The 23,270-nt window shown below is 43.6% G+C and overlaps 2 protein-coding genes across 5 annotated transcripts in view; both read right to left on the reverse strand.

The window, feature by feature from the left end:
- The window catches only part of camk2b2 (calcium/calmodulin-dependent protein kinase (CaM kinase) II beta 2), a 38,830-nt gene extending 23,705 nt beyond the window's left edge, over nucleotides 1-15,125 (reverse strand). For 2 of the 4 annotated variants that reach the window (XR_013079217.1, XM_076758175.1), the window contains exons 1-6: nucleotides 14,685-15,125; nucleotides 10,356-10,450; nucleotides 8,943-9,002; nucleotides 7,078-7,132; nucleotides 6,448-6,513; nucleotides 2,452-2,524 (exon numbers count right to left, since the gene is read on the reverse strand). Coding sequence is in view for 1 of the 4 variants with exons in the window: in XM_076758175.1 (XP_076614290.1) it covers nucleotides 2,452-2,524; nucleotides 6,448-6,513; nucleotides 7,078-7,132; nucleotides 8,943-9,002; nucleotides 10,356-10,450; nucleotides 14,685-14,746 (411 nt within the window). In the remaining 3 variants the exon portion in view is untranslated. The remainder of the gene's footprint in view (nucleotides 1-2,451; nucleotides 2,525-6,447; nucleotides 6,514-7,077; nucleotides 7,133-8,942; nucleotides 9,003-10,355; nucleotides 10,451-14,684) is intronic. The other 2 variants (XR_013079218.1, XR_013079219.1) reach the window with 2 other exon arrangements.
- Nucleotides 15,126-17,854: 2,729 nt separating this feature from the next.
- On the reverse strand, nucleotides 17,855-23,243 carry nudcd3 (NudC domain containing 3). The gene is made up of 6 exons (XM_076758914.1): nucleotides 22,661-23,243; nucleotides 21,940-22,241; nucleotides 20,772-20,904; nucleotides 20,533-20,676; nucleotides 20,262-20,450; nucleotides 17,855-19,289 (listed from the first exon to the last, which is right to left on the reverse strand). Exons 1-6 carry the CDS (start codon nucleotides 22,856-22,858, stop codon nucleotides 19,179-19,181), a joined length of 1,077 nt encoding a protein of 358 aa, XP_076615029.1. The 5' UTR covers nucleotides 22,859-23,243; the 3' UTR covers nucleotides 17,855-19,178.
- Nucleotides 23,244-23,270: the final 27 nt, after the last annotated feature.

Below are 23,270 nucleotides of genomic sequence, written 5' to 3' on the forward strand. Positions count from 1 at the left end.
TTCTATTACATACACACATAAATGCACACACACTCGGAGGCTGAGACAGACAGATGGGACTTAAAAAACATGTCTAAGCCTTTTCTGCCATTTGTTTACTTGAGGAAGACCAAACACAGCTTGTCTTTTTGCAACAGTTGTGTCTTTCCTGCTCAGACACTGATGTAACAGCGCCGTGACAAACATCTACAGCCCACAGTACACATGGTGGGGGGGTGGGGGGGGCAGTGCCGTGTTGTGTAACAGCTAATGCTGACTGTGATTGATTTGTGCCATCAGCCAATAATCATTCCGCCACAGTGGCACAGAAACAGCTGTGAGTTGAGCTCCAGCTGCAGGAGAGTCATCATGTCACCCTCTGCTGGCTGATTTAAAAACTCATTAGAGGAGGCTTGACTTATGAACAGCAGGTGGGACCGCCTTAAAGGGACAGGCCTCCGCAATACGATTATATAACCGAATAAATAACAGAGAATAGCACAGCTCCCAATATTGAAATATGTCCTGAGTCATCTGTTAACGACATGCTGGGGTAAAAGCTTCCTCTTTGTCAGGTCACGTGTCTGTTTGGGGTAAACTGTCAGTGTCACTGCAGCAGGAGGAGACGCTGGATTGGAAGGAACAGTTTTGTTTTTCATTTTGGGAAATACGATAGTTTACTGCCTAGACTTAGATGAGAAGATTGATACCGCTTTGTTGTCTGTGTGGAAGATATGAAGCCAGCAGGTGATTAGCTTAGCTTAGCATAAGGACTGGCAATAGGGTGAGCTAGTTTGCATGTGGCGCCACCATCAGGTCAATACTTTGATTCATGGACAAAAACCTGCAAAACCTGCAAAAACTAATCGCGTCCCACCAGCCTGTACTGTACTGTTTTCTGGATTGATCAACGAATGAATTGCCTACAGAAAATCTAAGTTTCGTGATATCCTCTCGTCCGACCGACGATCCAAAGATATTCATTTTCTGACAGAACAGAACTCAGACCAGGACAAACTGGCCTGTGTCTTTTAGCCTCATTTCATGAACAACTAATGAGAAAACAACAACAACATCTCAGCATCTTTTCCTTTTGTAGTAACTTAACAAACCTCCACGAGGGAAATCATCGCACCGCCACCTCACGACCTTTCCCATCTGGCCTCCTCTGTGTGGGCAACCTTTAATAGTTCTATAGGGTGAAGTAATTGTGGAGTTCCCCAAAGAGTCCCACTGCAATAACACCATGTGAGCAGAGGCCGGCGTGTTTCATAAAGACGTACATATTCAAGATGAAGACAGATGGATAAATAATGTTGTTTTGCATCTTAAAAAATGGTTCACAGTAATATTTTTGGCAACACTTCATTTTAAACCCTGTTTGGATGCATAAACTGTTTCTAATCAATTAATAAATGGCTTAAAGCACTTTATAACACACTGTAACGCAGGTGTGAGCAGATTTAAGAACATTTTCAGTGTATTTGTGCAAAAAACAGTTAATGAATATTGTACCACACAGTTGTAATCTCATACGTTTTCATCAGCTTTGATCACATTTATTAACTTCTGTATATGAATATATGGCCTGGAACTTAAGGAATATTTCTGTATATTAGCAGTTTATAAATCCTTATTAACACACTGTTATAATCAAGACAAAGAAGACACGTTTGAATTCTTCATACAGGCTTTAAACTCACTGCAGATAGATGTGATAACAGCTTTATTATACAGTCTTATTCATTAACTGTTTATATGGCACTTATGTATACTTCAAAGGAAGAGTTATAGTTATAAATAAACATATTAACGCTTTAAAATGTCCTTATATCTGCTTACAGCTACATCATATGGAATTGTATTATGCTATAAACTATGAATTAAGTGTTTATAGACTGCTTGTAGCCGCTAGGGGGGGAATATATATATATATTTTTTTTAATTTATTCAGTAATTTACATTTCTTTATGTTTGAGACATTATTCAGATGAATTTAAGAGATTTTGGAGGGAAAATTTAAACCCACAAAATGCAAACTTAATCCTAATTCATCAAAGCTCAGATTAATATTTGTTGTGAAGATTTCATGTCATTACTTATGTCACTGCAGCGGCGTGAGAACTTCAACCACTGCAGGTCAGAGAAAACAAGATCTCCAGCTGCTGTCGAGTTGCTCTTTCACTTGAAGATTCAATAAAAAATTCTTGGAACACATCACTCCAATAAAATCAGTACGATCCAGTGCATGCACAGATGTTACAAGGCGAACACTCATGCACGCACTGACGGTTCAGGCCCACAGACATGCACAGACATGCTGGCTTTAAATATGTCTTACTGCACTTACCAGCCTTCAGTGCGTGGTACAACAGTCAGATGCAGACAAACACAACTTTAAATCCATCCCGACACACACACACACACATACACAGACACATACACAGACGCACACCCCTGCAGGTGACTCACCTTGAGGTCTCTGTGTACCACCCCCATCTGATGGCAGTGGAGCACGGCCTCCAGGATCTGCTGGATGCAATGACTGCACGCAAACAGCAGGGGGAGCAGGTTAGTCTGAGCACATTCAGCCCCCAACTGTCACATCCATGCAGAGGCAGCAACGTCTCAATACAGGCCACACACACACACACACACAAGCTATCGCCGTCACCGCGCTCACACATACATGTATTCGACATAGGAATGATGTCGCACCGCGCACTCACACAAAAAGGTGTGAAGAGTGAACCTGTCTGTGATCTACGCAGGGAGAAGGTGTGCGGTTTGCTATTTTCTGTTTTAAAGACAGAGCCAAATGTTAGTCAGGCAGTGTGGGAGTGAGCTGCAGCTCCATGTGGGAAGCACTGTGTCTAACCTGCACATTCTCCTGTGTAATTTATTCAGAAACGGCAGTAACACCGCCTCTGACGAAACATTTTAGCAGGTTTCCAAGTGTCTGAAGTAGACACCGCTCCGCTGTTACTCCACTGAACTCTACTCTCTTTCACTTTCTCTCCCTTTCATGCTTACTCACTCTCTCTCTCTCTCTCTCTCTCTCTCTCTCCCAAAGCATGGTGCTCGGTCTGCTAGGACCCACAGGAAATCACAATTCTAGTTCAGACCGTCTAAAATAGTGCAACAAGAGTCCCAAAAGCAAAACCTGAAGACAGGCAGACACGCAAAAAGAGACAGACGGACAGACAGCAGGCACAGGCAAGTCGTTTAAAATCACAGGCAGAAATTTAAAAGAAAAACAAGAAAACACGAGCATGTAAAGAGCAACCCTTGAACAGAGGGTGCAGGGCATTGAGACACACACACACCTTGAGGTCCCTGTGCACTATGTCATGTTGGTGGGTGTAAGACACACTGTCTAGAATCTGATGGATACAGTGACTGTGGAGACAAAACAACAGGGTGAGGAGAAGATAAAGGAGGGAACACAGAAAGGAAACGAAGCATAAAGACGGTAATACAGAGAAGAACGGCTTGGGGGGGGGGGGGGTTCTCTGACAGGAGGCGGCTGTTGTTGGGAACAGGTAAGAGAAAGATCGTATAGTCAGTCCACCAAAATGACAAAGAAACATATTTCCTGACATCTCTCCACCATGTTATGCAGACAGCTCAGATTTGATCTTTCCAGCATTTGAGATGCCTGTCTCATGGAATTCCACTTGTGTTCACAGCATTGAAAGATTTAACGTAAAACATTTAACATCTGACTAAAAGCTCACTGTTTTTCATACGAGCCGGCACAGTGGCGGCGTTTTGGTAAACGTCCTGACAGGCTGCAGCCCTGTGTGCACCTGTGTGAGGCTGCGCATGGACACAGAGGCACTTTGAGCTGAATGCTAACATCAGCATGCTAACGCTGACGATTTTAGAATGTTTAGAATGTTTAGCATGTTGGCAATCTTAGCTTACAGTGTTAGCATGCTAACGCTTTGTAATTAGCACTAAACACAAAGCCCAGCAGAGGCTGATGGGAATGTCCTGAGTTCATAGTGAGCAGAACATGAAAATCTGAAGCACATTTCTCGGCAATCTATCTAATATTTGTCCATCAAGTCATGAGGATTGATTTTCTGGGGACCATGAATGTTTAAACAGCAATCTATGTAATGGTTGTTGAGATATTTCAGTCTGAACCAAAGCGGTGGATCAGCGCTGTGAGCCCTACAAACCTCCATTCTCCTCCATGTACAGTATAAGAAACAGATATCTCAAAACCTGGACACGTAACACCGAAACTGTCCGCATGGCTGGATGACACTAGTGGTTCAGTGAGAAATATGTTTTTTTTGGTATTTGGGTGAACCTTCCCTGCAACGGGGTGGAGATAGAAGGGAGGGATGGAGCGATTCTGTGTGCAGATGGAGTATGGAGAGAAAACTGTCAGCGAGATACTGTTGGACAGTAATCAAGCCATGCTAATCACACACCCACACACAAACACATAGAGTGACACACACACACACACACGCACAGACACACACACAATTTATGCAAAGAACAGGGAGAATGAAGGCAGATAAGAGGGCAGAATAGAAAATAATAGGGAGAGTCGAGCTAAAGAATAAGAGTGATTATCAGAGCTCTTATACGCCGTCATAAGGTTGCATATGTGCCCTACATTTAAACTAGGATGGAGGCATCGTGTGAGTACAAACAGTCCTGGTCGCTTCAGTGAAATTCACCCATTTTGTTTCATCTTTAATCTCAAATCTGCTTCTATGCGATTACATAATACCTAATTCATTTTCAAAGCGGCATTAATTGATCACAGGCTCGTTCATTAAAGTGTTCACCCTGAAAATCACACGTCTGTACGCATAGTAAATCGTGCAAGAAAGATACTCCTCAGTGACCTTGAAATGAGTATATATATTTTGTTTGGTGGCATTTAAAGTCATGACAACGTTAAAAGAAGAGCCATGGTATAGAAAATGGTATCATCTGCATAAAAATGTATATACGACGTGGAATGGGAGAAACGATAATGTTTCAGTTAGACGTGAGAAGAAGAGGACCAAGAATAGACCCCTGGGGGACACCTACATGGTACCACAAGGAACTACCGGTCTCACAGTTTAATGGACTGCAGTCATAAACAGGATAATGGTGAGACGAAATATCTGCACTTTTCCATGTGTGTTTAAAACTGGTTTCATCAACGATGCAAAAGTTTGTTTCGTGTTTTGTTGCCTTTTATTACATCAAATGTTGAAAATACCAAAATATCAACTATCACAGAAATTTGACTGTCAATGCACATTCTCTGTTATAACTGTACATAATGGCACAAAATGTGCGTTAGCTGCTAACTGCAGCTACCTTTAAATAAAACTGTGTATGTGTTTCCACTTCAACTGTGTACATTTGTTTTTCTTTTGACATGAATTTACAGAAGATCAGGCCTTGCGTGGTACTGTTGCCTCTGTCCCGGTTTCATGAAACATGCTAATAGTATAGAGTATGTACTATAAACTTCATAGTGTGCTGTCCCTGCACACCTCGCCTCTGAATTTGCAATACGAATATGGTATTTGTCAGATATAACAATCTGAATGTGTTAAACTTTAGCCCCTAATACTAGTGCTTGTACCAACATCTAATATATCTAAATGTCATGTTTTCATTAAGCACTATGTACTAAACTTTTTCTTGTGTAGTAAATTATGATGTGAGCAACTGAAACAGATCAAAGCACTGGAAAAAAAACAACACTATCTGTGCTGTTCGCAATAAGTGAATCAGACCTTGTTCAACTTCATCATGTTATGATCCTGAATTAAATGCACACAGAACAAAATCTGCTTCAGCCTGAAGTCTGGTGCTTATCGACTGGTACATAACCTTTTCTCCGATTTCTTCATGATGAAAGAATCAGAGTCATCTCACAATATAAGAGGTCATCTATTTCCCTGAATGTGACAACAGGTGGGGTGATAGAGAGGCCAGAGGTGGGGCGATGAGTGAGAGATAAAGATATTTAAGACGGATCAAGAACAGCTGGAGAAAAATCCGCTTTTACTGCATCTCTAATTCTACCTCTTTCTCTCCTCCTTTTAATGTTTCGGTCCCCTTCTTTCCTTTTCTCTCTCGCCTCCACAAACCGCCTCCACAGTCAAATTGATTTAAGTCTACCTCCTGAGGGGGTTACAGCGTGGGCATGTGTGCATTTCGTGCATGTGTACGTTTCCATCTGTCTGTAAATTCTGACTCTGGAGAAAACTCCTCGACCTCGATTGCAATTCAGTTCACAGAAAACTGCGTAGAGGTATTATCCGTCAGGGTTAGAGCCTGTAACGATAACAAAACAGCGTGCCAAAATCGTCTGTATGCGCTAACGAGAGGAGCCGAACCTCTCAGGCTGCTGGAGGACTGCAGAGGCTGGAGGACTGACACATGGAGGGGATGAAGAAGAGAGGAGAGACGGGCCACAGAGAATCACTGGGTGTTTACCTGGCATCTGCTTCACTGTAGTACTCTCTAGCCACAATATCCTCGAACAGCTCCCCTCCTGTCACCCTGAGGAATGTAAAGACGAAGGTTAAAACGCCAAATTATATATACGTCCATTTTCTCAGGTGGCACACACACACACACACACACACACACACACACACACACACACACACACAGAGACAGGAGGGGGATGTCCTCATTAGGGGGAAACCCCGGCTGCAGGATTCACTCCGGCTGGGTTGCCATGGAGACTGGCTCCAGTGCGGGGGAGTGTAGCTGTATGTGTATGTGTGTGTGTGTATGTGTGTGTGCGCTAAAGTGGAAGCCGCAAGGATGGAGATGGGGAGGAGGGGAGGACTGTTATGTAATGGGGGGAACTGCCTTGGAAACGAGGAGGGGATGAGGAGAGGAGGAGGCGAAGGAATGAAGAGAATGCGGATATAAGGAGAGACAGGAAGAGAGGGAGATCAGAGGAGAAGGAGGCAGTGAGGGTTGAAGGAAGGGAGTGGTGGAAAGTGAAGCACCAGGGGAGAGGGAGGGAGAGGAGGGAGAGGAGCACAGTATGGCAGAGAAAGAGAAGAAAAAGAGGCAAGGAGGAGGAAGGAAGGAGGAAACAAAGCAACTCACAGGTCAAAGAGGAGGTAGTGGAAGCCCTCCTCTGAGATGCTGTCATGGAGACGAACTGCAGGAAGGCAAAGAGAAAGAGGCACAAACATAAACAGAAAGAGAGATCAAGCAGTCGAAATGATCGGACCTGATCTGCTCAGGAACGATCGAAGGCGCCGCTTTAGGTATCTTCTTCATCCTCATCAAGCATTTGCTGTATTGAACATACTTTAATCAAGTTTTAAAGGACAAATCTGATGATATTCTGTATGTTTGTCGTTGTCAACAAACGCCACGAACGGACCAAAACCACTTTGTCTGTTAAGCCAAAGCGTAAAGGGTCAGTCACAGAATGAAATCAGTTCATTTCAGTGGAATCACCGTGATCTGATTGGCTGGAGAAGGCGGTGAAGGAAGGTATTGTTGGAGACATATTTTATGAGACAGGAACTGGTGGTGCAAAGAGGTCTTCTGACTGAACTGTGCGTACTTATTGCCTTGTGTTACCGTAGCATCAGAGCTAACAGGCTTGCTGCTGACAGTGCTTGCTGCCCCCCCCCCATAAATCTTTATTGAATGAAACGAGGTTCAATCAAATGTCAGGAGGAAAAAGCAGCACACTTTGAAGAGCTATTGGGACCCACTAGCACTAGCATGTTTCTGATTGGCTAGCGTTTGAGCAGTTAGCTCGCCAGCTGGGTTAGGGTCGTTTACCGACTAAACCTGCAGGCTAAGTAGTCTCTGGTGCATCTTATTCCTCTGTGCCAGAGCTCAGCCTTTGTCCAGAATGTACTGTAAAACACCAAATGTGTTTAAATCCGATGCTGAAAATAGTCCCCAGAAATGAACTATTTCTTCTCTTTGAGTAACATTCGCTCAAAACAGAAGTGGCCAGCCGTGTTAGGACATTAACTGAGATATTTTTAAAAATTAAACTATAAACACAGAGAAAAGCGAAAGAGGAATAAAGTTGGTGTCAGTTGAAAAGCTGAAGTCTGTCACTGGTTGCAGTAATGACTCTCAGCCAAGCCACAGAAAGATGAGGAGATCTGACACAGTGACCATCTTAACAGTCCAAATTATCACGCTCTCTGATCTCAGCAGGACATGTTGTTGCTTCAGGTGCTCTTATGTGATTTGCTGAAAGGGAAAAAAACACCTTTAATGAACCATTATCATGAGCTACTTTTCTAACAGCTGTAATTGCTTCAAATTACTCATGTTTCTGTCTTGCTTGTGTGTATTATGTGCAGTTTCACCCAGAAACTAGTCACCGGACTCAGTGGTTAGGAACTAGGACTGAAACTAACAATTATTTTCATTATTGACTAATCTGCACTTTATATTTAAAAACAATCAATGATTCGTTTAATCTATAAAATGCAAAAATGTCATTTCTAATTTTCAGCAGAGCAAGATGAGTTCTTCACGTCTTGTTTTGTCTGAGCAGCAGTTCCAAAATCCAACAAAATTCAGTTTACTGCAGCACAACAAAGCATAAAATCTTCAAAGGCCTCAGAAAACCGGAGGACTGCTCCACCTCTCAGTTCTCTCAAATCTGTTTGTCACGGCCTTTTATTAAACTACAACTACAAACCACTACAAATTTTTATTCACCAGTTTTAGTCTATTTTAGTCTCTTTTAGCTTACTTTCATTTTATTTTATTTGACTCTTTTAAATCCTACTAAAATGTGTCTTTTATCTTGTATGCAAAGCACTCTGAATTGCATTGCTGTTGAAAGGTGATATACAATTAACTTGCCTTGCCTTAAAAAAAATGACTGAAGGACAAGTTCCTAAAGGAGCTGGGAACCTCTGATCAAACCCGAATCTAATGTGACTTTGTGATGTCGAAGAGGAAACACTTAAAAAGCAGCGTCTCACCAATGTTGGGGTGCTTGAGCAATCTGCAGATCCTGGCTTCCCTCTCCAGCTTCTGATGGTCTGCGAGACAAACTACAGCTTTACAACAACATCTCAGAAAGAAGAAGAAGAAGAAGAAGAAGAAGAAGAAGAAGAAGAAGAAGAAGCCTACATGCAAACAGGTGGACGTTACAAGAGGACACAGCAGTTATAGGCTAAATGAAATCAAGCGAATCATAATGAAAACCTCATTTAACTTTTCTCAAGGTGGTTGGCATTGATTGAGTTATCACACACACACACACACACACACACACACACACACACACACACACAGATACATCTGTGAGAATGGCCTGGGGGTGACATCTGTCCCAGATGCTCATTTAACCCCTCATTCCAAATAGAGGAGATGACATGAGAGAGGAGGACATGAGGAGAAGAGGAAGAGGAGAAGAATAAACAAGAGGAGGATGAAAGAGAGAAGAGGAAACACGGTGTAAAAGAGAGGGAATGAGAGGAAAGGAGACAAGAGGAAAGGAAACAAAGGGAGTGGAAAGGAGAGGAGGAAACAAGAAGATGGGAGAGGTAACAAGAGAAACAAGGAGACAAGACAGGAAATGAGTGGAAAGGAGAAAAGAAAAAAGGGGAGAGGAGAGGAAACAGGATGAGAGGAAAGCAAACAAAAAGAGAGGAAACAATAAGATATGGGAGGAGAGGAAACAAGTGGAGAGGAGGAAGAAAAGAACAGAAGGAAAGAAGAGAGGAGATCCAGTCGTCCTGATCCCTCATGTCAAAACTACAAATGTTGTGTGATCTCTGACAAAACACAGACACCTGAATGTAAGAGACGAGCTAATTAATAAAGGTGGAGTGAGACTGACGCTGCCATCGTCCCGCCTGTGATCTCATTTCTTTGCTGTAATTACAGCTTTGTTGGTCGATTTAGATGATTTCAAACCGCATCAAACGCAGGACGTTACTTCAGCGCAGTTCGACTGACTGACATCATTTCTATAACACTACAAATAGCCCTTAAAGGGACACTGTTTGCGTCCTCTGTCACAACCATCACAGCAGTCTGTAGTGGAGCGTGAAGACGGAGCACAGACTCGCGATTTTCTCCCGTTTCATCAGAGAAAATGTCGATTTCTATCGTCCTTCCTGAAGCCGTGGATCTGACTGAATCCATCATCAGCCTCTCTCAGAGGAACAGACGTGGAGGCTTCACACACTGGAATCAAACACTTGCTAAAATATGCTAATGTGAGCTTTCAGATCTGGGACACACATACACACATATACACACACACATAACCCTGAAAACCCCCATGATGCCTCTGCTTCTTCATATCCTTGTGAGCCCCTGAAAACACACACAGCCATGTTACAGGATATCAGTTAATGTCTTGCTGTCGCTTTTTTCTTTCTCACCTCTGGCCGAGAGCTTTTTGGTGTTGATGATTTTGGCGGCATACTCTTGGCCTGTGCAGAGTTTGACACAGCGGCGCACCACTGAAAAGGCCCCCCTGGGAAACAAAGACAGGAGACAGGAGGAGGAGACGGGTCAGCTGCCATATAAGCTTTGTCAGCATCAAAGCGGCATCGCAGCCATCGGACTGACCTCACAGTCGTCCTGGACTCCTCTCTGCTTTCAAACACCCCATTCTGAATGCCTGATGCAGGCCGACACAAATCCAGGTTTCAGAGGGAAGTACACAAGCGTCACTGCTCACATGCAAACCCACATATAACACCTCAATGCCACTGTTTAAGGAGAGCATCTGCGTGGATCAGGTTATAGAACAAAAGCACAGTTTATTATTACAAAATTTTATACTCTCAATGAAATTAAAGAGAAAATAAAAGCAAAAACTCTCTGCTTCATGAAATCAATTTTACTCAAACCTCCAATTTTATTAAGTCACCATATTTTCAGCACATTCTGGTCAGTATGCTAACAATGCACCAACCGGGAAGAGACCGAGCGATCTGGCCAAATATTCACTTTTGTGTGTTTCAGATTTTCATTAATTTATGCATTTCTTCTGATTACAATGTAAAAAATCCTTAAGTTTAATTATTTAAATCATAAACTATCAAGGAACTCCTGCTAGGTTTAATGTTAGCCACTGAGGTTAGCCACTCAGTTAGCTTCAGCAGTTAGCTACAACAGTTCTCCACTGCAGCTAGCTACTATAGTTCATTACCACAGTTAGCTACTATAACTAGCTACTGCAGTTAGCTACTGCGGTTAAAGTTAGCAACTGATTTGAAAGCAAGTGAAGCAAAACAAACCAAACTCCTTTAAACTGAAGGATTTTGGAGCAGAGCCCTCTTGATATTTGATTAAACAACAGACTTACATAGTAACATGAAGCTAGCAGCAGCTAGCACCGGTTAGCCTAGTCTGTTGTCTTGTCGCTGCTTGCAGATGTTGTCTTTTGACATGTCCTTTTGTCCCTTCTCTTCACATCAAATGAAGCAATGAAGTAACATTACTTACTTACTTTGAAACACTCACATGCTGCATATTTTGGTTGAATTTTAAAGCCATGAGGGGCACTAAATTAAGGGCCGTTTGGGAGCTGAAATTGCCGACTCTGATTGCTGAGATGAGCCAAATAGCGCGGCTCTAAAAAGAGCACAATTCCCAACAGCAGTGCAGCAGGGCCACAGTCTGATGACCTGTGTCAGAAATGATTACTTTCATTGTGATGTTGGCCTGAACTTGGTAATTTAAAAGAAAATACATGCATGCTGTAATTATGTGGTACTTGACATTTCTCTAACCTTCTTTAAAGACTGAATAATGTGAATAGCAACAACCACGTGTGATTGCAGATCCGTCTATTGTCACCCTGAAACAGAAGCCGGGCTTACAGACTTCTTTTCTCCATGACTTTAATAATTTCACAGATGTGAGCAGCATCAAAAGCCAAGAATTAGAGGAAGAAAAGCAGCATTCGAAGGAAAAGTACTGTAAGTGTGTGTGTGCTGGAGTTTTTCGGGCCACATTTGCTCATCAAACCCAATGGAGACAAACAGAAATAACCACCTCTGTCATTTCTCCGAGCTAATTTTATCTCACCTCGGTATTGTTACGCAATGAAACACTCAGAGCCCCTGCCTCTCTCACAAGCACTCCAACATGCATACATTATGAGGAGACAGGGTGAGTAAGCATGACACTCGCTGACACTCCGGCCGTGTGCTAGAAAAGGCAGCGGAGCTTCAACATGACAGGTTACCTGCAGGGCAGGTGGGAGTCGGGCGGAAGGCTGGATTTGGGTTCAAGACCTGGATTTTTTTTTTAACGTAAGCATGTAACCAACCTCTAATCCAACCTTATGTGGTCTCCATTTTTAACAATTTAGTCAAAAAGCAAATATATGATATATCTGGAAAAACCTCAGCATTAAAAATGAGGGTGAAAGTTTTTCTTTGACCTTTAAAATGTACCATCAAAAATAATAAATAATATCCTTAAATCAGAGTCCACCTCTTCCTGATTCCATGATTTCGAGGCTGTGACAGGTCGTTGAACGATCAAGAAAAAGCTAACAGGTGGACTGTGAGTCAGGCCAAATGATAATTATCAAGTCAATAAATGAATATCATCATATTAAATATTTTACAGTGTTGAAACATTTGCAGCTTTTGTCGCTTACTTTGATTCAATACAGCATTTAAAAGGATCCAGATTTGATGAGCAGATGGGTGCTGGAGCGATTACTTGATTAATCGAACAACAAACAAAGTGAATATTAAACTGTTGTGACTGACTCCGTGTGTCTGTGTCTGTCTGCTGTTTGCTGCTGAGCAGGTAGCATACAGTGAGGTTACCTGTACACTACCTGCGTTGATGTTTTTGCTCCATCCTCCACGCAGCTTCAAACCCCACCAGTTCCAGAAGCAGAGCCCTCTGCGTGCCTTATCGTGTTAACTTGTACAGATTTTGCTGATTTGGTCATTTTCCCCTGATATTTGTGGTTCTATCATGGTAGGTTTTATTGCTGATGTACGATCAGGAATCTGCACGGGTTGTTTTACTTTGAAAATGTACCAGATTCATCGTTCCTGTGTCTGACTTCCTGTCTGGCTCGATCTGCTCTGTGCAGATTGACGCATCGGCCATCAAAAATAGACTCGGCTTGTGCTCTCCGCGGAGCAGAGCGATCAGCCTCTGAAATGGAGATGCAACACACTCAGTGGAATTGCACACATTGTCTGGAACGGCTCATTGTTTATCAGTCTGACCACAACTATAGTTCTGTGGTTCACTCTCAAGGCTCTCAGCATTGTTTTTGGCCGCAGCAGGCAGCTGTTTTCAGAGAAAAAGCTGTAAAAACCTCACTGTGCACCACCTGCAGAGCAGCAAACAGCAGACAGACACAGTTAGAGACTAGCTGGTGAAGCTACAGCCAGATGTTTCCCTCAGGAGCTGGTGGAGACCAAAAACGGAGCTAAAAGAGAGCAAATATTAAACCTAATTCATCATGTGGACACAAACACAACTCTGCATTAATGATCACGTTGATCTGTAACTGCTGGAGGTGGAAATAAGATACTATTTGCTCATTCAACTTAAAAGGTGACGATATGTCAATGCTGTGTTCACAACTTGTTTCTGCTGCCCCCAAGTGGCCAAAAAAATCACTTACTGCAGGTAAATCAGTGATAATAAAGTCAAGACTCTAAACTAAAATATCTAAGCCGAGCAGCAAAGAAGCTGCAAGTGGGCAACACACACACACACACACACACACACACACACACACACACACACACACACACACACAGAAACCCAGCACATAACAAAAAGTGACAACAACAGCAAAACAGCAGTGAAGCTCTATTATCAGTGAGGGCAGCTGCTGCTACTCCAGCATCTCCATTGTCTTTAACTTATCACATCCCCCCCACACACACACACACGGCTGGAGATCCCCGCCACCACCAAGCAGCCTGTAAAATAAAACATCAACACAAGAACTGAAACCATCCGCAGCTCTGAACTTGCTTTTTTTTCCTCCAGAGCTGTGGAATAAATGTTCCTGTGAGGCAACCGTTGCAGAGAGATCCTCTCTACCCACGCACAACCTGACAGAGACATTGAGTCCACTTTGCATCTACCCACTGTGTCACCCGTAGCCTCTCCAGTCTCTCTCAATTTGTCTGCGTCCTGTTAGGGGCCAAATATCCTCAACCTCTCCGTTTCTGCTCTCTTATTTCAGGACACACCTCGTTAGATTAGCTGGAGCTGAAGGGCAGCAGCCGCAGCAGCATTATTCTGTGACTTCTCTACTTAAGCTGTGTGCCACTGTGATTAAAGCCAGCTGATGATGAGGGAGCTTAATTCCGACACATCAGCTTTTCCCTGATATTAGGCCTGTTTGTCCCTAATTAGTCTCTGGGCAGAGAGGGGAGGAGGGGGGCACCCAGAAGCGCTCCTGGGCTCATGCAGCCCATCTTCATGCAGAATCGAACTGCTGGCCCCTGCATTTAAACAAGTCAGATGGTGTTAAAGTGGAAAAAAAAAAAGAAAAAAAAAGCCATGCACTGAGCAGTTCTCATGATTTAGGTTTGCATGAGCTCATTTAAGATGCAGGAGCGCTCCGGAGCAGCGCGCGTTTTGTTTTGAAGGGACGGAGCTGCATCCATCACCGCAGACCTCCATCCCGCACGCTGGGTACGGGTAGGACGGGGTCAGGCTGCATGCAGGCACGAGACTCGGAAAAGCGGAATAGAACAGCGGCTTACTTGCCAAGCTCCTCGTACAGCTGGTATTCGTCTGTAAAACGTGTACAGGTAGTCGTTGCCATGATGTTTCCTCCTCGGACGGGTGCGGGAGTCCGGACTGCACGGTGCGTCGCTGCGGACGGGAGGACCTCGGGCTCAGTCTCCGCCCACCTCAGACCTCCGGACGGTTCAGCTGCAGCCAAGCGCACACACACACGCACACGCACGCAGGCAGGCACACGCACGGCCCGGCGGACGGCAGTGGGCTCTCCGCTCTGCCGGGCGGGGAGGACGGACTCTTTAAATACCACACAGACTGGAAATGTGAGCTCACCGCATGACGTGTTCCTCAGGGAGAAAAAAAGGAAAAGAAATAAAGAAAAAGTGAAATCAGAGGCGCTGATTGAAGAGTGCGGGGCTGCGTTTGATTACACATTCTCATAAATCATAAAATGAGGAGACGCCCGCAGCCGGTGATGAAATTACCTCACTTGAAGCTTCACGGGGCTGCCGGTCTGAAGCTATTTATAGCCTTTCTGGAGGAAGCCCACAGTGGATAAAACCTGCAAAGGAGATTTAATGCATTTCTTCTGGTGCACTTCGGTGATTGTGGAGGATATTTTGGCTGCACACAGCATCTGTGTGAACCTGCTGACTAATAAAAATATAATACTTTCATTTTGGCAGGGCCGGATTAACTTGTTGGGTGGGCCCCAGGGCAAACATTTGCAGGTGGCCCCTTCTGACCCCCCCCCCCCCCACACACACACACACACACACACATCTCCTCAAAATTCCCACCAAGCACAGCCGAGGACAGGACAGCTCCATGACCCTCACATAAACTAGAACCAGCATGATTTAAAGGCCAGTCGGATCAGCATTTAAAGGACTAGTTTGACATTTTGGGGAAATAAGTTAATTGACTTTCTTGGTGATGGTTTGATGAGAAGATCGATACAGCGGCTGGAGCCAAACAGCTAGCCTGGCTGGAGACTCCGCTGGTAACCTCACAGTGATGATGGCGCTCCAGGAGGTCAGGGTGCGAAGAAACGGTCCATCACATAACACCTCAGAGACAAACTGTGCAGAGAATCCAGTGAATTTTCAAAATAAAACACCTCGTGCTCACTGCCAATCGCACATCAAGGAAATTCAAACAGACAAAAAGAGAAAACATTTAACTACAAAGCCTACTTACCCGAGATGAAATGACCAAATCAGCAAAATCTGAGCAAGTTCACACAATCAGGCAGGCGAAACGCTCCTGGGGGGGTTTGAATCCACGTGGAGGACAGAACAAACGTCACGGAGACGCACCCCGTGGAGTCTCAGCAAGAAAGCAAAAACAAGTTTATTTTCCAAGATGTCAAACTGTTCCTTTAAAGTGAAGTTCCAGTAAAATTTTCAAGCCAAATCAATTACTTTACTTCACTATTTCCATTTTCTGCTAGTTTACACGTCTTCTCCAGCACATCTCAGAGCCAAATACTGTCCTTTTTACTCCACTACATTTGTCAGCGGCAGTTACTTGTCACTGTCTGGTGAAAACCATGTATCTCCAGATGTGTCGAATGTTTGTGCTAAACTGAAGGATGAAGAGTTCCTTCACGTTTTGAGGAAATTCTCCTTCTTCAGCTCAATAAACTCTCTAAAAAGCCCCTTGATTCAGCTGAAAATGCATCATCACAAAGCTGAAAACAGCCTGTTTTTCTGAGCTCGTCCAACTTCTTGCAGAACTTTTACTTGTAGTATTTTCACAGTGTGGTATTAGTACTTTTACTTCAATAAAGTATCCGAATACTTCTCCTACCGCTGTTTCTGTTATCTGACATTCAGCAGTGGACACTGAAATGTCACCTCTGGCCTCCAGCTGAGGAGAAGCCTCGCGTTGAGTGCCTCTTCCTCCACTCTGTCTTTCCACCTTCCTCTCATCACGACATCTTTCTTTCCATATGAAGAGCAGGAAGATGGACGACTGCATCGATGAGTTCAGTGATGACTGCGGAACAGGAGGTGTTAATGCACTTTACACAAATGGACGCAGAAGAAGAAAACTGGAGTCAAAGCAGCTCAGCAGAGCGATGTGAGGACGAGAAGAGACGTTCCCCTTTTCGTCTCTCACTCATGTTCTTTGTTTTCGGGCAAATCGTTAATGTATTAATGAACAGAAAGAGAAGATGAGGACACTTACTTAAAATCTGAGGACTGAGGTCAACTGAGTTCATAATGTTATTAATATCTTATTAATAGTTTATCACTAATTAGCCATTTCTGAGTTTCATCTTTGTGATCTCTCTTATTAACGGCTTATTACTGATTCTACACTTTATTTAAAGCTTTAGTTGCAAAATGATTATTCCTAATTAATGTCCTCTTAATGATCAATGAAACCTTAATATTGATTTATAAAAGGTACAAAAGCCATCAGTTACAAACAACCTCATTAATGTACTGCTGGTGGAAGTACTGAAGTATAACTTTGAAGTACTTGAGTATTACCATTTTCTGCTACTTCAAACTCAGAGGGAAATACTGTTATTTTCACTATTTATTTTATAACTTTACTGATACTAAATAAAAATCAAGTGATCAGTTATGTATTTTTAAGTATTTTTATAGATTAAGATATCATTAAGATACACTGAAGTAATACATTGAGCTCCTCCTTTACCACACAAACACATCAATACTTATAATCCTATATGAACATTATTCTGAACCATTCTGCATCATATGTACTTGTACTTTTGATACTTTAAGTATATTTTGATGCTAATACTTTTACATAAGTGTATTTTGAATGCAGGACTTTTCTTTCTCAGAGGATTTCTATACTTAAAGCTTTGAGTGTTTCTTCCACCACTGTCACCCCATTAATGATTATATTCATATAAATGACTCCATTCAGTACATTTTCTAATGCAATAACTAATTAGTAAGGAATTCTAAATGCTTTATTAACCATTAACGAAGCCATTATTTTTAAGGCATGTCTTATTATTTCAGGTGTTTGATCAGAAGTCCTGGCAGCCTTGTGGTGAAGATATATTTACCTGTCCTGACCTTTCCTGTCCCTCTCACCTGTCCTAAACTTTGAAAGTGTTGATGAAGTAAACAGATCTATCATTGCTCCCATTAAAAACTAGTAACCATTCAAACCTGAGGTATAAACTGATGAGAGGAGAATATAAGAAAGTAAAATAGTTGTTCAGAGGCTTTAATCAACAATCTGACGGAAAAAATACACATTAACTCAAGATCCTCTTAATAATGTACTTTCAGCCGCATCTCACAGTCTTCATCACATGAGCGCACTTTGTATTTAATCACACTGAGGTCACCTGATCACAGGTGAGCCAACATCTGTCGATGATGGCTGTGAGATGCATTTAAAGACTCTGGGAAAAGTCAGTAAGTCTTGCCTCCGAGGTCAAGAATGAACTTAAACGTTTTGATATTTAACAAGTCTTTTATTTACCAGCTGTGTTTTTTGGCTGTGAGGCAGCTGAACCAGTGTACCAGCAGCAGATCCTGATGCTGCTCCGACGCTCCGTTTCCACCTCGGATTATTGTCCATCTGCTATTTTTACTGGAGATAGATGACAAAAAAGAAAGTGGAGCACGAGTTCACGGCCTTAGATGAAGTCTGAACTGCTAACGAGCAAACGCCTCGACGGGGAGATGAAAAAGATTCGCCTTTGAGAAGATTTGAGAAGATTCAGCCTGTAACAGGAAGTGTTTCCATCCACCGCCGTCTCTGAGCGTTTTCACTTGGTGCACAAATAAAGTGGAAACTCTGAAAACTGGATGCGTTTGTACTTTTAGCTGAGTATGGAAATGGAAACAGCCTTAGCAGATAAACCAGGACGTAAGTGAAGGATGTGACTTAACCTTCAGATCTGTGTGGAGCGATGAGGAGACTGAAGCCTTCCTCACATGGATACATATGGCAAACAGAAACGTCTTACTTCCATCACCGCTTCTTCTTTGATTTCCACAGTTTGAGTGTGGCTGAAAAACTGAATGATGGACTCAGAGCTTCTTTGCTTCCAGGTTTACCGACGCTCAAAAACCGACTCCTGATGTTCGTACGACAGCAGCGGATGGAAACACATTAATCTGCCTTTTCTTTCGCAGATTTTCTTGAAACTCTGTTTGAATCTGGATGGAAACGGGACAGTTTGGAGGATCAGTATGAGATTTAAGATGCAGACTAACAACAGAAGCACTCAGTAGGGCAGATAAACATCGAGGCACTATTGAGTTATTAAAGAGTTATCAAAGAACACACACTGATCAGATTCCACTCAAACATCAAATAAACCTTTGATAAAATGACACGTCCTCTGGTTTCTCTTCCCACCGTCCGCACGAAATTTCAGCTTCAACTCGACTGAAGCTCACGACGGACGTCCAACACAGCAGGCAGGCAGGTAAATGTTGACTTCAGTGCGGCCGTTTCCGGAAACAAACTGGCCTTCAGTTCATGTTCGGCTGAGCTTCGGCGGCGCCTCAGAACTGCACCGCGCTGGGTGGGATGTCAAACATGGAGGGGTCGAACTGCTGCCCTTTGAACGGGGACCCTTCGGCGTCCCAGCCTTTCTTCAGCATCTCATGCACCTTCTGTGGAGAAACATGTGTTACACACACTCACAAAGACCACAGTGCCATCTAGGGGTGAGTCGAGCCGCTGTAACCGACCACCAGAGCAACTTAGACCAACCTGAGGCTGATAGTGTTTCTATTAATATCTTCAGTCTCTCAATACTGTCTACAAACCCATAATAATAAACTCTACAGCCTCTTACAGTCATGCACCTCATTACATTAATCTCTTATGTGCAAACAAAACAAAACCTGCTCAGTAAACTATGAAACACAGCGATCGGGCTGATTTTATGCTGCGGAGGAGATTCTTCTCACATCAGATGAGTCTGTACATAACATTTCTTCCCCTCACAGAGCTGGAAAAACTGGTTATAAAACTCCACCGATACTAATCAGACCAGGATTTAACGACAGCTTCCACGATGAGTGAACGAATATGAGGCTTGAGCTGCAGCACGAGAGCAAACAGGAAGCAAATCAGAGCCACCGCCGAACGTGTCGTCGTTCTGCGTTTGAGTCAGACATTATTAAAACAGCTGAGGTGAAACTGAGGATCTAATCCTGAACTGTGTGTTCTGTCCACCTCAGCCTGCTGCGAGCGTCTTCCTACAAACACGTGTGAAAATTAGACTCTGTGAACGTGACAAATTATTTGGTCGCGGCTGGAATTGAATCCTGACACCCGGGTTGGCAAAATACAGAGATCTGCTGAACACCGACGGTAACGAATCCGTTATCTGCAATCTCTTGTTAGCAAATATCACAGAACACATTCAGGAAGCGGCCTCTTGTTATTAGCCGGTGCTAGCTGCCGCTTCCACCACTGTGTGATCAGGATTTCAGGAATAATGTCTGAAAGTGACCCAGTCACCGCAGATCATGAATACGTGGACTTGCAGTGACCGGGTCGGTGCAGGGCTCGTGGTTTCTCAGGTAACCTGCTGACCTGAGTGCATGTAAACACACTGAAGATGTCTGACTTCTCACCATTTCATGACTCTGTGGTTTGCCCTGCAGCTTCTGATGGTAGTCGAAGGTGAGCCTGTCCAGGACGGCGTGCTCGTCCTCGTCAACCGTCGCCATTGAGCGCTCGCGGTTAATTTGGTTGATGTCAATCTCCTTCTCTCCTTTCAGCACCGCGCTCCACCAGACCTCTGAGGTCTTACTGAGGGACAGCTGGAAGTCAAACACAGCCAGTTAAAGTAAAGGCGGTTCATTTAAAGGTGGGTCACGTGGACGGCGGCACGCGTGCACTCACGACCACACAGCTCCCAGGCTCCAGACTCCACAGAGAGGTTTCGGTGTTGATCTTGTGAGTGAACTCTCCCTCCATCAGCGTTTTCTCCTCGGCTCCCTCCCTCACGCACAGCTTTACGCTGCTGGTCTGCAGGCTGACGCTGACCTGAGGACAGCCAGCGGGACACAGCACGAATGAGACACAGCAGCAATCAGTGGAGTAAAAACGGTTTGTCAGGTGGTGGAGGGGACAGCGCTCACCTGTCGGCCTTTAACGACGGTCTTTGGCACGAACACGCGGACCTCCACGTCAGTGTAGTCCTGAGACCAGCTGTAGTTTTCTCTCACCGCCCCGTTGTAACTGTCGGGGTCGCACTGAAACTTGTCCTGACTCCTGAAAAACAACATGCACACAAACACTCAAAACAAACATACAAAATAACTCTCAATCAATGACAGATCAAAGGTTTTGTGCTCCAGTGCCTCACTAATGTCTTTCACGTTCATGATTCTGCCCTGAAAGCTAAAATTGGTCAGAATTGTGTAATTTCTTAACTGCAAAACGGACCTAAAAACCAAAACGTGGCAGCAAAACTTTGGCTGTGTAGTTACTGTACTCATAGAAAGAGAGCTAACTGAGACAGCTAAAGGCTAGTACAAGTGAAAGCTAGCTTGTGAGCTAGCTGCAGCCAGCATTAGCTAAAACTAAAGCTAGGTTTAGCTAGCTGTTATCTGTAAATTTATTCAGTTTCTCGTATATAAATAAAGTGGCAGCCAAATCAAATCACAGTGGAGAACAAAAAAAAATGCTAAACTTCTGCCAAAGCTAGCTAGCTTAGTATAAAGCTAAGCAGATCTCTACAGCTGCTGAGCTCTCATGAATTTCTTGTGATTTGGTTGTTAAAATACCTTAAAATCACATACTTAAATACCTAAAATTGTAAACGAATGTATTCTGATTGCAGTATAAATGTTAGAAACAACTGAGTCAAACACAGAAACACCTCTATGAGGCAAAGACTGTAGATTTGTTCAAACAAAAAGGATCAGAAAGCTGACAGCACACATGTTGTTGGTAAAGTTTAAGATGAAGTTAACAAATGTCTTGTTTTGTCCAACGAGCGGTCCAAAACCCAAATATATTCAGTTTATCATGAATAAGAAACAGAAAATCAGCACATCATCACAACTGAGAAGCTGAAATTGGAGAATTTTTTGGCTTAAATGTTTACTTGATATTGTTTATTCATCTTTGCTGCAGTGAATCTGACAACTGATGGTGATATAGGTTTCAGGAGACGTCGGCCAGCACTGAACTAAACTATATCCCAGATACTGTTACTGCTGTTCACCTGGCTGGAGACCAGACATGAATATGTCCAGGCTCACTGCTTTGATTCCTCAGTCAATCACCCTGCAGGTCACTCACTTGTCTGCTGAGTTTGTGCCGGCTGCAGCCGCCTGCTCTTCCTGAGGTGCCTGATCTGGACTGCTGCTGCCGGCGGGCTGAGGGCTGACGGACGCCTCGGCTGAAACATCCCCGGCATCCAAGGAGGATCTCTCCGCCTGCGCCTCCTCTGTGCTCCGCTCCTCCGTCCCCTCTGGAGGCTCGGCGGAGATCTCCAGCTCCTGAACTGCCGGAGGAACACACTGACTCTCCTCTCGCTTCTGCAGCTCGCTCAGCTGCCTCTCTCTGTCGTGATCTGCCATCTTCTCGAACAGCTTAAACGTCTGAGGAAGGAATAAAAGACGATCACAGATCAGGACGCGAACTTCATTGATCCATGTATCATTAATCAGTGATGAAGAGAAGTTAAAACAAATCTGTGGTGCTGACTAATTCCCTTAAAATAAACTGAATTCAGTCCAATAGGAAGGACACAACAGTCCTTCATGAAGATTTCTGTTGGAAGTGTTTGTCAGAGGTGTTCATGATCACTGTGGAGGATGTAGCTTACGGTGCTGTTTCTGTTATCTTGCTAACCGTTATTGATAGAAATGGCGGAGGCAAACCAACAGAAACACCTTTCTATCGATCAGTAGAGGGAAATAATATGAATACAGGTGTTCAGACTGTGACTGAATGAGAGAAGTCGCTCTTTGACATGTTGCATGGCCCTGAAAACACTGAACATGTTGACAAACCTCACCTTAAACACCATCTTCTCCGCCACACCGGGAGGGAAGCCCATCTTGTCGTTGGGACCTGACAGCAGGCGATAAAAGTCGGTCTTGCGGTACAAAAACCCAAAATAGACCTGCAGAAAGTCCTGTATGTTTCCAACGTGCTGCAGGATGCCGAGCAAAGCGTTGTCGTACATCTCTGTCATCTGCAGCGGCGACGCCATGGCGGCTTTCAACGTTTCTCCGTGTTCACTAACCTTTAAAGTATCCCTGCCGACAATTTACGAGGCAAAATAAACAGACTCTGTCAAGAAATATAAGTTCAGAAATAAGTGGGACCTGCTGGGTAACGTTTCTTGACGACTGTGTTCCTCGCCACAGACTAATAATAACACTTCCGGTCCTCTATTTTTCAAAATAAATGCATAAATCTCAATAGATACGTATAGTTTGACTTAATTGGTGATAATTTAAACTAAATATTAAACACAAGTGTGCAGTATTGTATAGTATATATTTTAATAGGGCTAGCAATTGCTATAATACATTTACCGAGAGTTAGTCTGTCTCTATCTTTTTTCCTTTTTCTTTATCCGGTTGGTACAGGTCAACAGTTGTCCGGCGGAAACAGATGCC

This window comes from Chaetodon auriga, chromosome 19 (assembly GCF_051107435.1).
Source record: "Chaetodon auriga isolate fChaAug3 chromosome 19, fChaAug3.hap1, whole genome shotgun sequence".
Classification (NCBI taxonomy): domain Eukaryota; kingdom Metazoa; phylum Chordata; class Actinopteri; order Chaetodontiformes; family Chaetodontidae; genus Chaetodon; species Chaetodon auriga.

Coding starts and splice junctions, on each gene's coding strand:
- nudcd3 (XM_076758914.1), bottom strand. CDS start 22,858: ATGGCGTCGCCGCTGCAGATGACAGAGATGTACGACAACGCTTTGCTC. Junction 22,242..22,660: donor CGGAGAAGATGGTGTTTAAG/GTGAGGTTTGTC, acceptor TTCCTTCCTCAG/ACGTTTAAGCTGTTCGAGAA. Junction 20,677..20,771: donor CCGTCGTTAAAGGCCGACAG/GTGAGCGCTGTC, acceptor GGCTGTCCTCAG/GTCAGCGTCAGCCTGCAGAC.